Genomic DNA, 14,256 nt, shown 5'->3' with positions numbered 1-14,256 from the left:
TATTTATATCTGCCATCTGATAAAATATCAGAGCACGATATGCATGTATATTGAAAGATATGTATACAAAATAAAACATAAAGCACCATTTAAAGACAGTACAAAATACTCATGTGTCTTTTCTTCCTCCCTTCAGATGGTGGCACTGCTTATATTTTGGGATAGAGGGGGAGACTATCCTACACAGAGCCTTTGAGGGGCATGTAGTTATACAGGGATGGGGAACTGGTACCCTCCAGATGTTGTTGGATTCCAATTCTCATCAGCCCCAGTCACCATGGCTAATTGTTGTGGATATTGGGAGATGGAGTCCAGCAACATCTGGAGGGTACCTGCTGGGGAAGGCCTTGGTAATGAATGCATGTTTAATTTTTCAAGTCCTTATTCAGACCCTCTTGTTTTATTTATCCGTTGGCTGGTTAAATCCCACCTTTCTAACAGATATCTAACAGCCTTGTATTTTATTGCCTTTATCCTATTGTATTTTGTCAATTCAAATACAATAAAATATAATAAATTAACCAGCAAAACAAAATATGAAACAATAGAGCAGGAAAAATCAATAAAAATCATTAGTTAAAACCAATTTCATCATATTTACAAGTCACCTTGTAAATAAAGGCCTGTCTAAAAAACATCTTTTTAGATGCCAGCAGAGCATCTTTAGAGACAGAACTGTCTGGGCAAGAAGCTCCAGAGCCTGGGAGCAGTCATTGAGAAGGCACGCTCTCACGTTCTTGCCAGATACGTTTCAGATGTTGGTGGGACAAACAGAAGGGCTTCTCCTGAGGTTCTTGGAATCTGGACTGGCCCAAATGAGAGTGTGCAGTTTTTCAGATTACCAGGCTTCATAACCATGTACGGTTTTATAGGTCATAACTAGCCCTTTGGTTCTCCTGTCTGACTTGGATCCCTTGGCACACAGTTCTGCTGTTGCTGGGCTAGAGTGTCCATTGGGCCTTTCTACAGCTCTGCAGCTTCTAACTGTGCATGGTGCTAACGCTTTGCATTTTCCAGGATTCCGCTCCCGTTCATCCTTCAAGCTCATCCAGTTGAACCGCAAATTCCAGTTCCTCCCAAAGTCACGGGCACTCCTGGATCTGTGTGCTGCTCCTGGAGGATGGTTAGTGGCCAGCGAGCGGGGCAGGGGGGGGTGTGGAGGATGCTTGCACAGGATTAGAGAAGTCTTGCTACTGATACAGCTAACATATATGGGGCTATGTGCTGTTGACTGCAGGGAAGAAACTATAGATGAGCCAGAGGTGAATACACCGTACCCATCACCATGGGTGTTTTTGTAACCTCAAAGTGTTCTCAATCCTACATCAGCAGGATTCAGCGTAGGCCAATGATAATATTGAGGATTATTGCTATTCATTGGCCCTGGATGGCAAAAGGATCCCCACCTCGGAGATATTTGGGGAATCTGAGGTGAAGGAGGCTGCCTCTGAGGTTCTGGAACCACTCTGAAGTGTTGATACATATTTGTTAACTCCCCCAAACGGAAAACACTAGTCAGAGGATGTGGGACTAGTTCTGTGACTGACCGCTTTAGCTTCCAATCAGGAAACTTCTTTACTAGGGCTCCCTTTTTACTTCTAATTGGATGTGCTTTTGGGAGGAAGAGAGAAAGGACATATCAGAAGCAGAAAACTTTTTTTGAAAAAAATTCAGATGCAGTCTTTTGGGAGGAAGAGCGGGATATAAATTTTAAAAATGATAATGACTTCCTAATTGCTGCATACTTCCTTCTGAAATTTTGCAGGGAATTTACCTTGGGCAGGAGTGACAAACCACCAGCCCTGGGCCTTACCTGGCCTGCCAGGTCTTTCTTGCCAGCCCATCGCATGATCAGTCACCTGATGAGTGGGGAGAAGGGATGATATTTGATTTGTCTACATGCATATGTCTCCCTGCATGTGTAAATGCTTTGGCCATGCCCTCTTTTGTCTTGGCCACCGGCATGTGGCTCGAAGAACAATGGCTAATGGCAAATACAACCCTCTGGCTGAAAAAGGGTAGCCACTACAGTGTATGTCATGCTTGTGCAAATTGCCCACAAACCCACAAGGAAAGGGATCGAACCTTTAAAAAAATCCTTCATGCCTGAAATGTGCCTAGCTAAAAATTCCTTGCACCAGTGTGTCTGATACTTGTCAGGCTTCATCCCTGCAAAAAGAGCTACTCTACCTGTAAAATATATCCAACTCTGCCAAAAACTAAGAAGGTATAGGCATTTATTTATTATTTATTTGTTAAATGTATATACCATCCTTCCTCCCAGTAGAAGCCCAGGGCAGCAAATCCAATTTGTTGATTTCCCACCCCTGCATAGTCAAAAGTCACGCGGAGGCTTTCAGAAATGAGGCAAATGGCCTAGCCCACTCTGCAGAGGAAGAGAGACAGGCTGTTGCTTGATTTCAGATTGTGCTCAAGAAAAAGGATTGATGGGACAGGGGAAACTCTTGCCCTCCTCTCCAGTTCTGAGCTGAGAAGAGAGGGTGAGGACTCATCACTGGGGCACTAAGCCTCTGTTGGGGTGGAGGCTGCATACCTGCAGTGGGCAGGACCAGAGCCAAAAGTGGGTATGGCTGCCTTCTTCCCTGTCTTTCTGCCACCCCCTTCACCCTTTCCCTCCCCCTCCCCACCAAGCAGGCTACAGAAGGAGAGACGGTTTGCTCATGCCAGAGGGCTAAACTGATAGCTTGCAGAGGGCTTTTGAAGTTTGGCCAAGGGCTGCAGGTTGCCCACCTCTGCCCTGAAGAGAAGGGTATAGGCTTTCCCTGACTCTGCCCTCACCATTTTAAATGATCCACTCACCACTGGTGAGTGCAGTTGTAGACCTTTGTTTGCAAATAACTCAGTCCTTACAACAGCCCTGTAAAATAGACTGGAATTAATGTTCATGTATTGCAGATGTGCAGGGGGGTGCTGCAGCAGACTATGGCTTGTCCAATTATAATTGAGATAAGATTAGGACTAAGAGTCTCCTAGATCACAGCTCGCTTTCCTTAACTCTGCAACACTAGATGGCATCTTATGCTGTTGATATTACAAAGAGTCAGTATGAAAAGTTTTGCGTTACCCAGGATGGAAAGATCCAGTTCTAATTTAAACCAAGAGGGAGGTTCGTTCACAGTCTGTGGATGTAATGGCTGACTTGCTCAGAGGTGAACTTGCTTCTATTGTTCCAACAGGTTGCAGGTGGCCTCAAAATTTATGCCAGTATCCAGTCTTATAATTGGTAAGTAACTTGGGGATAAGAACTTGAGAAGAGCCATCCTGGATCAGACCAGAGGTTTATCTAGTCTAGCATCTTGCTTCCCACAGTAGCCAACAAGGTGTGTCTGGGCAACCCACAAAGAGGACATGAGGGCAGCAGCACTCTGCCACTGTTGTTCCCCCAGTAGCTGGTTTTCAGAGACATACTGTCTATAAAGCAGGGGTAGGGAACCTGTGGTCCACCAGATGTTGCTGAACTACAACTCCCATCATCCCCAGCCAGCAGGGTCTATGGTACAGGGTCTATGTACACGTATTTGTGTGAAAATGTGTACACATTAATTTGTACAGCTCAACTTTTGTGACCACAGACCATACACTCATTGAGCGTTGCATGTGAATAACTATGAGTGTACAGGTGAACTACTGTGCACACAGGTTGCACATTTCTTGAAAGTAACATGTATGCTCCTTGTATAAGGCAGCTTTGTCTGTAATAGGCTGCATTGGCAGAAGGTGGGCAGACAGATTCCTAATTATGTTTTTTCTAAAGAAACGTCTTCCCCATGTTCTACTTGCTTCCCTGCCCTTGTCTTCAGGGGTCGACCTGGTTCCCATAAAGCCCATCCCAAATGTCGTAACACTGCAGGAAGACATCACCACGGAGAAGTGTCGCCAGGTAACTGCTTTCTTTTTTTGGTGCATGCATCCTGATGCTTACGCAGCTGGTTTTAGCTCTCTGTCTCACCTCTGTTTGCCATCCTCTTCTCTTACTTGCTTAGAGAATTTATATACCAGCTTTCATTTTTTTAAAAATAAATAAATCCCAGGGCAGTTAACATTCTGAAATCTTGATAAAAACACAAAATGCAGCCAGGCGAAGAACACCAGAACAAAATACTAATTGAAAAAAGCAGATTGAGACTCTTCTTCTCTACCCGCCCCTCTCCCAGACACAACATAAGAATAGCCTTGCTCGGTCAGGCCAGTGGCCCATCTAGTCCAATATCCTGTTCTCACAGTGGCCAAACAGATGCCTGTGGGAAGCCCACAAGCAGGACCTGAGTGCAAGGGCACTCTTTCCTTCTGTGGCTCCCAGCAACTGGTGTTCAGACGTATACTGCCTCTGACCATGGAGGCAGAGCATAACCATCATGGCTAGTACTAGCAGCCATTCCCTCCCCAGAACATCATACCTTCTGCCACAAGATAGTGATTTCTTGTCGTTGGTGAATTTTGTCACAGACTTCCTGGTAGGCAGATGCATAATACTCAGCTAGGAGGTGGTATGGTTACCTGCATTCAAATTATGTGTATCTCTTTCTCACAAGGCCCTGCATAAGGAACTGAAGACATGGAAAGTGGGTGTCGTCCTGAATGATGGGGCCCCCAATGTGGGAGCCAGCTGGGTACACGATGCCTTTTCACAAGGTATGGGATCTTCCGGGGGAGCTAGGGATAGAGGAAGGAGACAGTCTTCCCGCTGGTGGCACATGTGGGTCTGGGCTCATGAAGGAGAAGGGGTGGCCAAGCTGCACATCCACAGCTGCATTCATAGAGTAGGCCTCGCATGTATATCGTAGTGTGACATAGGAGCAGCAGTGAGTCTCATGCACACATGCTCTGTGGGTCCAGTGCTTATGCAGTGTCAATTTTGCAAGCATACCCTGCCCGCATGATCCATCCACTACACTGAAGGTGATATATAGCTGTCACACTATGCAGAATTTCAATACACGGTGGAATTGTGGCCGTGCCTCCCTTCATTTCACACTCAGGGCTTTAGTGAGGGCCCAGCCTTGGATGGTACTGTAAAGACATGTCCTTGTGCTGCCTTTTGTTCCCCTAATCCTAACCACGGAGAAAGAGGAACCTGTTTCAAAGTGTAAGAAGTATGCTATAGCACTTTTAAAGTTGCACTAGCTTTTAAGGCAATCCATGCTCTGGCAGCCTCCGGATTAGACTTCTGCAATGCATTATGGAAGCTCCTTCCCTTTCCCTCAGTATTTGTCATTTTGTCACCATCTGAAGATGTATTTATTTATTCAGTCATATGAAGAAAGTGAGATTGCGGGACTCTATATGACACTTAAACCTTTGGAGAGCATGGTTTCTGCTGCTTAATATGTTTTTGGAAGACTGGTTTTTTTATTTGCATTTTTTTATGTACACTTTTACTCATTGCTGTGTACTTCCCTGCAATAATTGGATGAAGGGAGGCTTAGAAAGAAAATTAATGAGGGCAATATTTGGGGCTACCTTCGAAGGTTTCTTGGCAACTTCAGAACACAGCCACTAGGCTGCTGTCCAGAGTTTATGTCTCTTGAACAGGGGAAGGGCTATAGCTCGATGGAAGAGCTTCTGCCTTGCTTGCAGAACGTCCCAGGTGTGATCTCCAGCATCTCCAGGTAGGGCTGGGAAAAGGAATCCCATCTGAAACCCTGGGGAGCAGCTGCCAGTTAAGAGTAGACAGTACTGCACTAGATGGACCAATGGTTTGACTTGGTATAATGCAGCTTCCTGTGTCCCTAGAGGCACTTTTTGTAAGATACACCACCTTCCAGAAGCTAGTTGAATGGAAAACGTGTGTCTTCAGTTATAGTGCCTGGCATGGGCAGGGTGCTCCTCTAGGCCTTCTCCTGGTGCTAAGCTTGATGTCATCCTGGTACTGGATGAATACCTTCTTATTTGCCCAGATCTTCCAGCATTTCATCTAGATGGTATGCTTTATGTATCTCCTGCTTTTTATTGATCTGTGTGTGTTTGTGTGTGTTTTTTTACTGCTGGTACTGTTTGTTTGTTTGTTTGTTTGTTGCCTTGCAAGCCACCTGAAGAGCTTCCAAGCGGAAGGCCGTCAGATCAGTCTTTGGTTTTATTTATTTCAAACCTTTATTGAAAGGTTGGTTTTCATTGCATTGTCCAAAAGCTGTAATTAAAAGCTTCTGTTAAAAATGAACAAAACAAGCAAAAGGAATGCAGATCTTGGCCAGTCACACAGCTCTTGCTTTGCTGTTTCTTGCAAAATAATAAGGATATTTAGTATTCATGTGGCACTTCCAAGCATTGAAAGAGCTTGAAATAATGTTTCTCTTGTAATGCTTACAACAATCCTGTAAGGTACTAGATTATTAAAAGTGCTGGTGGCTTGCAGTTAACTACAAGTCAGCAGCCTTGCCTGATCCTTCCCTTGGCATTCACTCATTCCATTTGCTTCCCCAGCGAACCTTACACTGTCGGCACTCAAACTGGCCTGCGACTTCCTGTCCAAGGGTGGCTGGTTCATCACCAAGGTCTTCCGTTCCCGGGATTACCAGCCCCTCCTGTGGATCTTCCAGCAGCTCTTCCGCAAGGTGCAAGCCACAAAGCCACAGGCCTCACGCAATGAGTCAGCTGAGATCTTTGTGGTCTGCCAGGGTGAGTCTGGAGAGAGGAGAAAGTGGGCTCATGCTAAATGGACAACGAGATGAACAGTGAGGTGACCAGGAGGCTCACAGGGTTTTGTTGCATCTTGGGCTTAGCCTTGCAATCTGTGTGCAGTGCCAGCCTCAGTGACAGGATATGTTGGGGGGGGTGTGTGTGCAGAGCCTTTTTGCCTTTGGGGGCCACATCTTTATCTGTCCCTACCCTCATGGGCTGACTTTGACAGATAGGTGGGACAACCTGCCTGTTAATCATCTGACATCATTATGCTATTGGATAATTGACAGGAGGTTGGTCCTGTCCACCTGTTAAAGTTTTCATTGAAACTGTTGCTAAAACAGAGTTTTTCCCCTCTGTTTTAGGAGTGGTTTCAATGCTGACTTCTTTGTGCTATTGGAGCAAGATGCACTTCCACTGCCTGGCCTTGCTCCAGCAAAGGAACAATGGGAACTCACATTAAGATTCAACTGTTCCCTTAAGAACATAAGAAGAGCCTGCTGGATCAGGCCAGTGGCCCATCTAGTCCAGCATCCTGCTCTCACAGTGGCCAACCAGATGTCCATGGGAAGCCCGCAAGCAGGACCCGGATGCAAGAGCACTCTCCCTCCTGCAGCTTCCAGCAACTGGTTTTCAGAAGCATACTACATGTGACCATGGTGGCAGAGCATAGCCATCATGGCTAGTAGCCATTGATAGCCTTATCCTCCATGAATTTGCCTAATTGTCTTTTAATGCCATCTGAAGTGGTGGCTATCACTGCCTCTTGTGGGAGTGAATTCCACAGTTTTAACTATGCGCTGCGTGAAGTACTTTCTTTTGTCTGTCCTCAGTCTTCCAACGTTCAGCTTCATTGAATGTCCACAAGTTCTAGTGTTATGAAAGCGGGAGAAAAACTTTTCTCTGTCAACTTTCTCCATGCCATGTCTAATTTTATACAGGCATACCCCTCTTAACATCGCTTCACTTAACATTGCCTCGCTATAACATACATGCTCCATATGCCTGTATTTCTCCAGAAACGCAGCGCAGCAGCAGAGGCTTTAGCGCTTGTGGGTGGAAATAGATGTGATCGCACCACCGCAAATCAGCTGGAAGGTGCGATCGCGATCAGCTGGGAGGCGCGGCAGCGCAGCAGCAGAGGCTTTAGCGCAGGGCTTTGAGGCTCCGCATGAAGCAGAGGTAAAAAAAGTGTTAAAAGGTAGTGCTTCACTTTAAGGACATTTTCGGTTTACGTACTTGCTCTGGTCCCATTGAGTATGTTAATTCGAGGTATTACTGTACACTTCTATCATTGTCACCTTGGACTCGCCTTTTCTCTAAACTAAAAGCCCCAAATGCTGCAACCTTTTTTCATGAGGGAGTTGCTCCCTTGTTGCTGCATGCGTACCGGCCCCACACCTGACATCATATATGACATCAGGTGTGGGTCCAGAGGATGTGGTTTGCGAGGAACAGCCTTATGAGCCAAATTGGGACCGCTGCCAGGCCAAAGGTTTCCCACCCTGGGATATAAGAAGGCTGCTTATATGCAGAGGTCCTTTCTGCTGCTGCTGAGCCGGTTGCAACATCTGCAACCAGAGAGAAAAGGTGTGTTGGAAATGGCAGCTTCTGAGAATCTGGATGTGAGCCTTGGGACCTTGCCTTTTACAGGTTAAGGCATGCAGGAGAGAGGCCTCGCAACAGAGGTGCCTTCAAGTTAATCAGAGGGGCTGACAGTAAGGCACAAGTCTGTTCAAGGACTTGCTTCCACGTCGTCATGGAAGCTGCATGAAAACACCAGCTGTCTCCTTCCTAGACCAGATGCAGGGGGAAAGGAAATCTTTTAAAAACTGACATCTCTTCTAGTTAGTTCGTCTCTCTGTCTGACTCTGCTGTGGTTTTCCTTCTAAGCAGTAAAAACTGCGTGAAAACCAAAGCAGAGAGTGCTCAGTAGAAATCAGTGTGGGGTTTTCTCTTTAAATCTGGCTCTTCCACAATAACAAGGGGACTTTATGCGGCTACACAAGGGCTTCTGCAATTTTATTGAAGAGAGGAGTACTAATAATTATTTTTCTAGTAGTGAAAGGTGGGTTTGGATCATTGTATTGTAAGTTCTTGTCCATAAAAGAAGCTGCCCTTTTCCTTAGGAAAATGCTTATTTTGTTTAATTCTTTAATGCTTCTATCTAATTCCTTTCTTTAAAAAAAGAAAGAGCAGCTTCTCTGAGGGTTCTCAGTGGTCGTCATTCAGGTGCTTAGCTTCAGTAAAACAGCATTTCTATTTATTCTGTTCTTAATTAACAGCGCAATCTTATGCATGGCTACTCGGAAACATGTCCTATTAAGTTCAGCAGAGCTTGTTCCCAGATAAGTGTATAGGATTGCAGCTTTTTTCTTTCTTTCTTGATCAAGATTTGTATCTTTTTCTAGTCCGTTTTTTATATATATATATGACTTTGTTTGCATTTTCTACACTTTAAAACTAAACTGGGGAACCAAATAAAACTACTGTATCAGGTGTCCCCAGACCTTTAGTGCTCAAAAAGGCAAGCTTCATTACATTCACTGAAGGTGTAAATTGGTGGTGAGGAACCTGTTTTGAGTCCAAGGGGCCACATTCGCTTCTGGGCAACCTTCTAGGGGCCAAGTGCTAATAGTGGCAGGCCAGAGGCAAAAGTGAACAGAGCAATTAATGTCAACGTTACCTTTGTACGGTAGGCTAATTTCTACATATGCTTGCATTCCCCTCTAGTTAGGCAAGAGCCATGATCAGATTTGAAGGATACATTCCAGCCAGGCAAAAAACTCTCAAGGAAGGGGCAGAGCAGGGCCTGCGAGGGGTGTGGTTTGTGGAGGAGGATACCGAGGGCCAGATGGAGAGGTTTGGAGGGCTGCATCTGGCCATGAGGTTCCCCAACCTGGCGTCAATTAACATGGCTAAATGTCACCTTTTTTTAAAAAAAAGTGGTTGCTTAAATTCATAATATTGCTTTCCCATGTGCTTCAGGAATGTTTTTATAGTTCCAAGGCATGGCCTGAAGGCACATGATGTAGAAAACTTAGAGAAGCTAAGCAGGGATGGGTGTGGACACCTAATATACATGGCTTTGCATTCTGTGATGGGGTGGGGGGAAGACAGGATGCTATTTTAATATTAAGTAATAGCTTGTCTGGCCATTAATGTTCTCTTTCTCTTCTGCTACCTCTCCCACTCTCTGCCTCCAGGGTATTTGGCCCCAGTTAAAATTGACAGCAAGTTCTTTGACCCCAAGTTTGCTTTCAAGGAAGTGGAGGTTCAGGCCAAATCTGTGACTGAACTGGTGTCCCAGAAGAAGCCAAAGGTCAGTGAGGAGGAAGTTTTTATTAGTTTTGAAATGTCTCTCTGGCAAAAGCACTGCCTCCAAGGAAGCATCCCCCCCCCCCGCTGCCATCTCTGACCTTGCCCTAGCATTGCTCTTCTCTGACCTTGCAAGCTAAGAGCAATAGCTGTGGGGAAAAGGATTAAGGAACTGTGAAGAGAAGTGCTTGCAAGGTCTGTCCATCCCTCTTTAGATTTCTCCATTTGATACTGACCATACATCTCTCCCTTGCACATTGACAACAAGTTTTCCAGCTTTTACCTATGACAATGGAGATTTAGACAACCCCTAGAAAACTGGGCTATGGGGTACCCTGTGATTTTGAGACATCAAAGTCCTTCACACCTGAAATGCCCAGAGAAAAAAGGTTTGAGGTTCAGGTTTGCAAGTGGGTGACAGGGTGGAGAGACATGACTCTAGCTCAAATCTCCACTTCACGGTCTTGTTGTTGTTGTTTAAATTTATTAACTACACTTCTCCCCAGAGTGAGTTACAGCAGTTTTAAAATACATCTTGAAAGCAGTTAAAAACAATCTAAAATCACAACACCACAGAAAAGAGGGTGGGTCCTAAAACTACACATTGCAGGTGTCAAAGGCCACAGTAAATGTGTCTTCTCTCTGTTTTGCCTGCCCTTCTTTCAAACCAGGCGGAAGGGTATGAAGATGGTGCTATGATTCTTTATAACCGCTGCATGCTGACAGACTTTCTGAAGGCCTCCAACCCTGTTGACTTCCTGGCCAAGGCTAATGAGGTGAGGACCCAGGCAATGGCAACAAGAAGAGTTGCGCAGCTTGAGGTGGAAGACGCTGAAGGTTTGCAGCTACTGACTCACTGGGATGGCGGCAGCACTACACACCAGACAACTGGGGCTCACCTAGCAGTTGTCAAGCTGAAAGATGCTCCAGCCCTGCATTTGCTTTATGATGATTTAATGTGGTTTCAGTTTGGTCTCCTGTGCAGGAAAAGCAGGGGCACAGGTCAACTGAGGGGGCTTGTTAACTGTAGGGCAAGGCAAAATAGATGAAGGGACCAATGAGGGAGACATCAACCAGTTTTACTGCTCTTCCCCTTGCCTCCTAGATTGTCTTGGACAATGAAGAACTAGAACACCACAGCGCCACCACCGAGGAGGTGCGCCATTGTTGTCGGGACATCCGTGTCCTGGGACGTAAAGAGCTCCGGTATGATCTCCTTAAAGTGATTAGATTTGGGAGGTGGGGAACTAAGGAGGAACAAGGTCCACCTTTCATGTCCCAGCCACAGAGACAGCCTCATTCAAGCCCCTGAAAACATGTGCAGCAAGAACATACAAACGGCTATGCTAGATCACACCAACGATCCCCCTAGCTCAGCTTTTTTTCCTCCCAAAATTGGCCACTAAGTTGGCCTGTTTCAAACCTTTCCCTGAGACGAGATGGTGGTAGCTGTCCCCTGTTGTTTAGTTCCCAGCATCTGGTAGTTAGAAACTTACTGTACATGAATATGGAGGGTTCCCACCTCACATGAATTCTAGCTAGTGATAATCAAATGCAAATGGAAGATAGTTTAATATGCTTTAATAAACCAACCCCAGAATGTGATTTAATTTTAATAAATTAAATTATTTTAAATTTGTTATGGGGGGGAGAGGGAAAAAAGTTTTATCAATTGGTAGATTCATAAAATTGGAAATGGACCTTGGCGGTTATCTAGTCCAACTCCCTGCTCAGTGCAGGAGATACAGTGCAGGATACAACTACAGCGTCCCTGTCAGATGTCTATCTAATCTCTACTTAAATACCTCCACCACCTCCCGAGGCAGTTTCTTCCAGTGTTGAATTAATGGTGCGGCTAGATAATTTTGGACCCCAGACTTAATGGTCTCATGGGAGGGGGGCTTTTAGACGGCAATTAACAATCCTTCCCCCTCCCACACTATTCCATGGTTGACAATGGCTTCTGTATTTCTGATTGTATTAAGAGCAACAGCAGCAGCAGTTTGCCAAAATTGATTTTAAAATGAAGAAATACTCTGAGCATGTGCAGTTTGGCACTTCAAACTCAAATCACAGTGTTATCATAACTATAGGAATGAAATGGGGCTTGCTTCTGCTTCTCTGTTGCTAAATACATTTACTTAAGACTAAGCACCATTTTGTTGTAGAATATATTTTCAAATAAAAATTAGAAAACAACATCTTTAACCATATGTATGGGCCCAGCTGGTTGCCCCACTATGAAATATTTTTAAAAGCAAGACAAAAGATTTTTTTAAACTTGAGATACCAGGAATTGATCTTCAGATCTTCTTCATATAAGGCATATATGCTAAGCACTGGGCTATGGGACCTTTATTTACTTAAATAAACAGAACCTCTAAGTGGTTTACAAAAAATAAAGCTAACATTACCAATAAAAGAGAGGTAAAAACAAGAATTTTAAAAATGAAATAAAAATTAAAATAAGCTGAAAACAGATTAAAGTGCATGTTGACTTCTACATGTCTGGATAGGCTTGACTGAACGACAGTGTTTTTTAGCAGCTACCAAAAAGAGTATAGTGAAGGCACCTGCCCAGTGTCCCAAAATATAGGTGCTGCCACACTAAAAGATTGATTTCCCACAAGTGCAGAACAAATATTTTGTGACATCAGTGACAGTTCTGCAGATCGAAGTGGTCAAGTGGCATATATAGAGTAAGGCAATCCCTCAAGTAAACTCGTTCCAAGCTGTTAAGGGCTTTATATATTAATAGTAGCACCTTTAACTTGGGCCAGTAACAATCAGCAGCCAGTGGATATTGTGTTAGTATGCTGACAGGGTCTCACTCATGTTAGCAACCATAGCAATAGGTGAGATATAAGTAGGGTGGTATGCTTGCTGTGTTAAAAAGACCCAAAATGTAGATGGGTAATTAAATCTCTGTGCCCCTAAAAGCTGTGATCTGTATAAATAAATGCTATTACTTTACAACATTCTACAAATCTCTGTATGCATCTTGGCTTCACCACTCATGGGGAGGGATATGCAGTTTTGCAAACTACTGGGTCCCCAAACTCAGAGCAACAGAAATCTTCTTTTGCCATCCTTCTGGTTTTCTGAGATGTTGGTAGACTTTGCCCACATGCTTCCAACTTGCAGTCATGAGGGCTAGAAGCTTTTTTAAAAAAAATCCAAACTGAACTCTGCACCCAATATCACATTATGTGCAGCTTCTGCACTCCTGCTGAATCATGGCATAAACACACAGAGATACACAGACAAAAGTAAGGGGGCTCCAGCTCTCTCATTGACAACCCCAACTCCATTGCAGATAGTGGTCCAAGCCCTGTGATAGCTGTCATCTCAGTGGGTTTTTATTTTTCCAATAATCTTTTACGGCCTCAGGGAATTGTGGCAGAATGGGTGGACTAGCATGGATTCTCACTGTCCTCTTCACTTTGCTCAGGGCCCTGCTAAACTGGAGGACAAGGCTGAGACGTTTCCTTGTGAAGAAGCTGAAAGAACAAGCCAAGGAAATAGATATCAAGTAAGAGGGCTGGTGTTTTGCTTGTGGGGTGGCCAGCCATAGGCTGGGGGGAGGAAGTGTGTCTGGATTTGCAAAGACTCTTTCCTCATTTCCAGCCTGAGTTCCGGTGAGGAAGGCGAAGGAGAGGAAGAAACGCACCCTAGACAGGCAGACCTGGAGCCCGCAAGCAGAGAGGAAGAAGAAGAAAAAGAGGAGGAGGAGCTGGAGCTCAAACTTGCAGAGCTCAAAGCCCAAGAGGTGGCAGAACTAAAGAGGTGAGTTTGGGGACAAGGTAAAAGAGGTGTTTGCAGCCCCAAACTGCCAGCTCCGTCTGCATCCCTTTTCTCATTAGGCACAATGAGGAACCAAATGTTGTGCTAGGCCGGGAGGGGGGAACTTTTGGCCCTCCAGGTGTTGCTGAATTACAACTCCCATCAGCCCTAGCAAGCAGGGGCAATGGTTGATGGGAGTTGGACTTCAGCAACATCTGGAAGACCAAAGGTTCCCCACACCTGAGTGAGGACATCTGAAGAAGCTTGGAGCACTCTGTTTGACAGAGGGGTAGAGGATGCCCACCTCTCAGTCAGCTGATGTCACCATGATGCCAGGTGACAAGTTCTTCCTTTGAGTTCATTCCGCACTGCAAGCTGTGCTGCAAAGGAAGATCCCAGCCATTTCAAGAGGGGCTTCAAGTCACTGCTGACTAGTTAATTGGCAAGCCCTGCTTTCAGTGGTGGTCGGCCATACTCCAGAATTCCCAATGGAAACTCTAGCATGTAGTTACTTCC

General features: G+C 45.0%; 1 protein-coding gene across 1 annotated transcript in view; it reads left to right on the top strand.

Annotated features, from left to right (window-relative positions):
- FTSJ3 (FtsJ RNA 2'-O-methyltransferase 3) overlaps positions 1-14,256 on the top strand; it is a 28,942-nt gene that overhangs the window by 1,902 nt on the left and 12,784 nt on the right. The window contains exons 2-11 of the mRNA XM_061590202.1: positions 1,018-1,123; positions 3,198-3,244; positions 3,822-3,901; positions 4,554-4,653; positions 6,442-6,636; positions 9,846-9,961; positions 10,629-10,733; positions 11,063-11,163; positions 13,409-13,489; positions 13,585-13,743. Coding sequence (XP_061446186.1) covers positions 1,018-1,123; positions 3,198-3,244; positions 3,822-3,901; positions 4,554-4,653; positions 6,442-6,636; positions 9,846-9,961; positions 10,629-10,733; positions 11,063-11,163; positions 13,409-13,489; positions 13,585-13,743 — 1,090 coding nt within the window. The remainder of the gene's footprint in view (positions 1-1,017; positions 1,124-3,197; positions 3,245-3,821; positions 3,902-4,553; positions 4,654-6,441; positions 6,637-9,845; positions 9,962-10,628; positions 10,734-11,062; positions 11,164-13,408; positions 13,490-13,584; positions 13,744-14,256) is intronic.

The sequence above is a fragment of the Rhineura floridana genome, chromosome 11 (assembly GCF_030035675.1).
Source record: "Rhineura floridana isolate rRhiFlo1 chromosome 11, rRhiFlo1.hap2, whole genome shotgun sequence".
In the NCBI taxonomy this organism is placed as follows: domain Eukaryota; kingdom Metazoa; phylum Chordata; class Lepidosauria; order Squamata; family Rhineuridae; genus Rhineura; species Rhineura floridana.
Note: the sequence above shows the minus strand (reverse complement) of the source record. Positions and strands in the feature narration are given on the sequence as shown.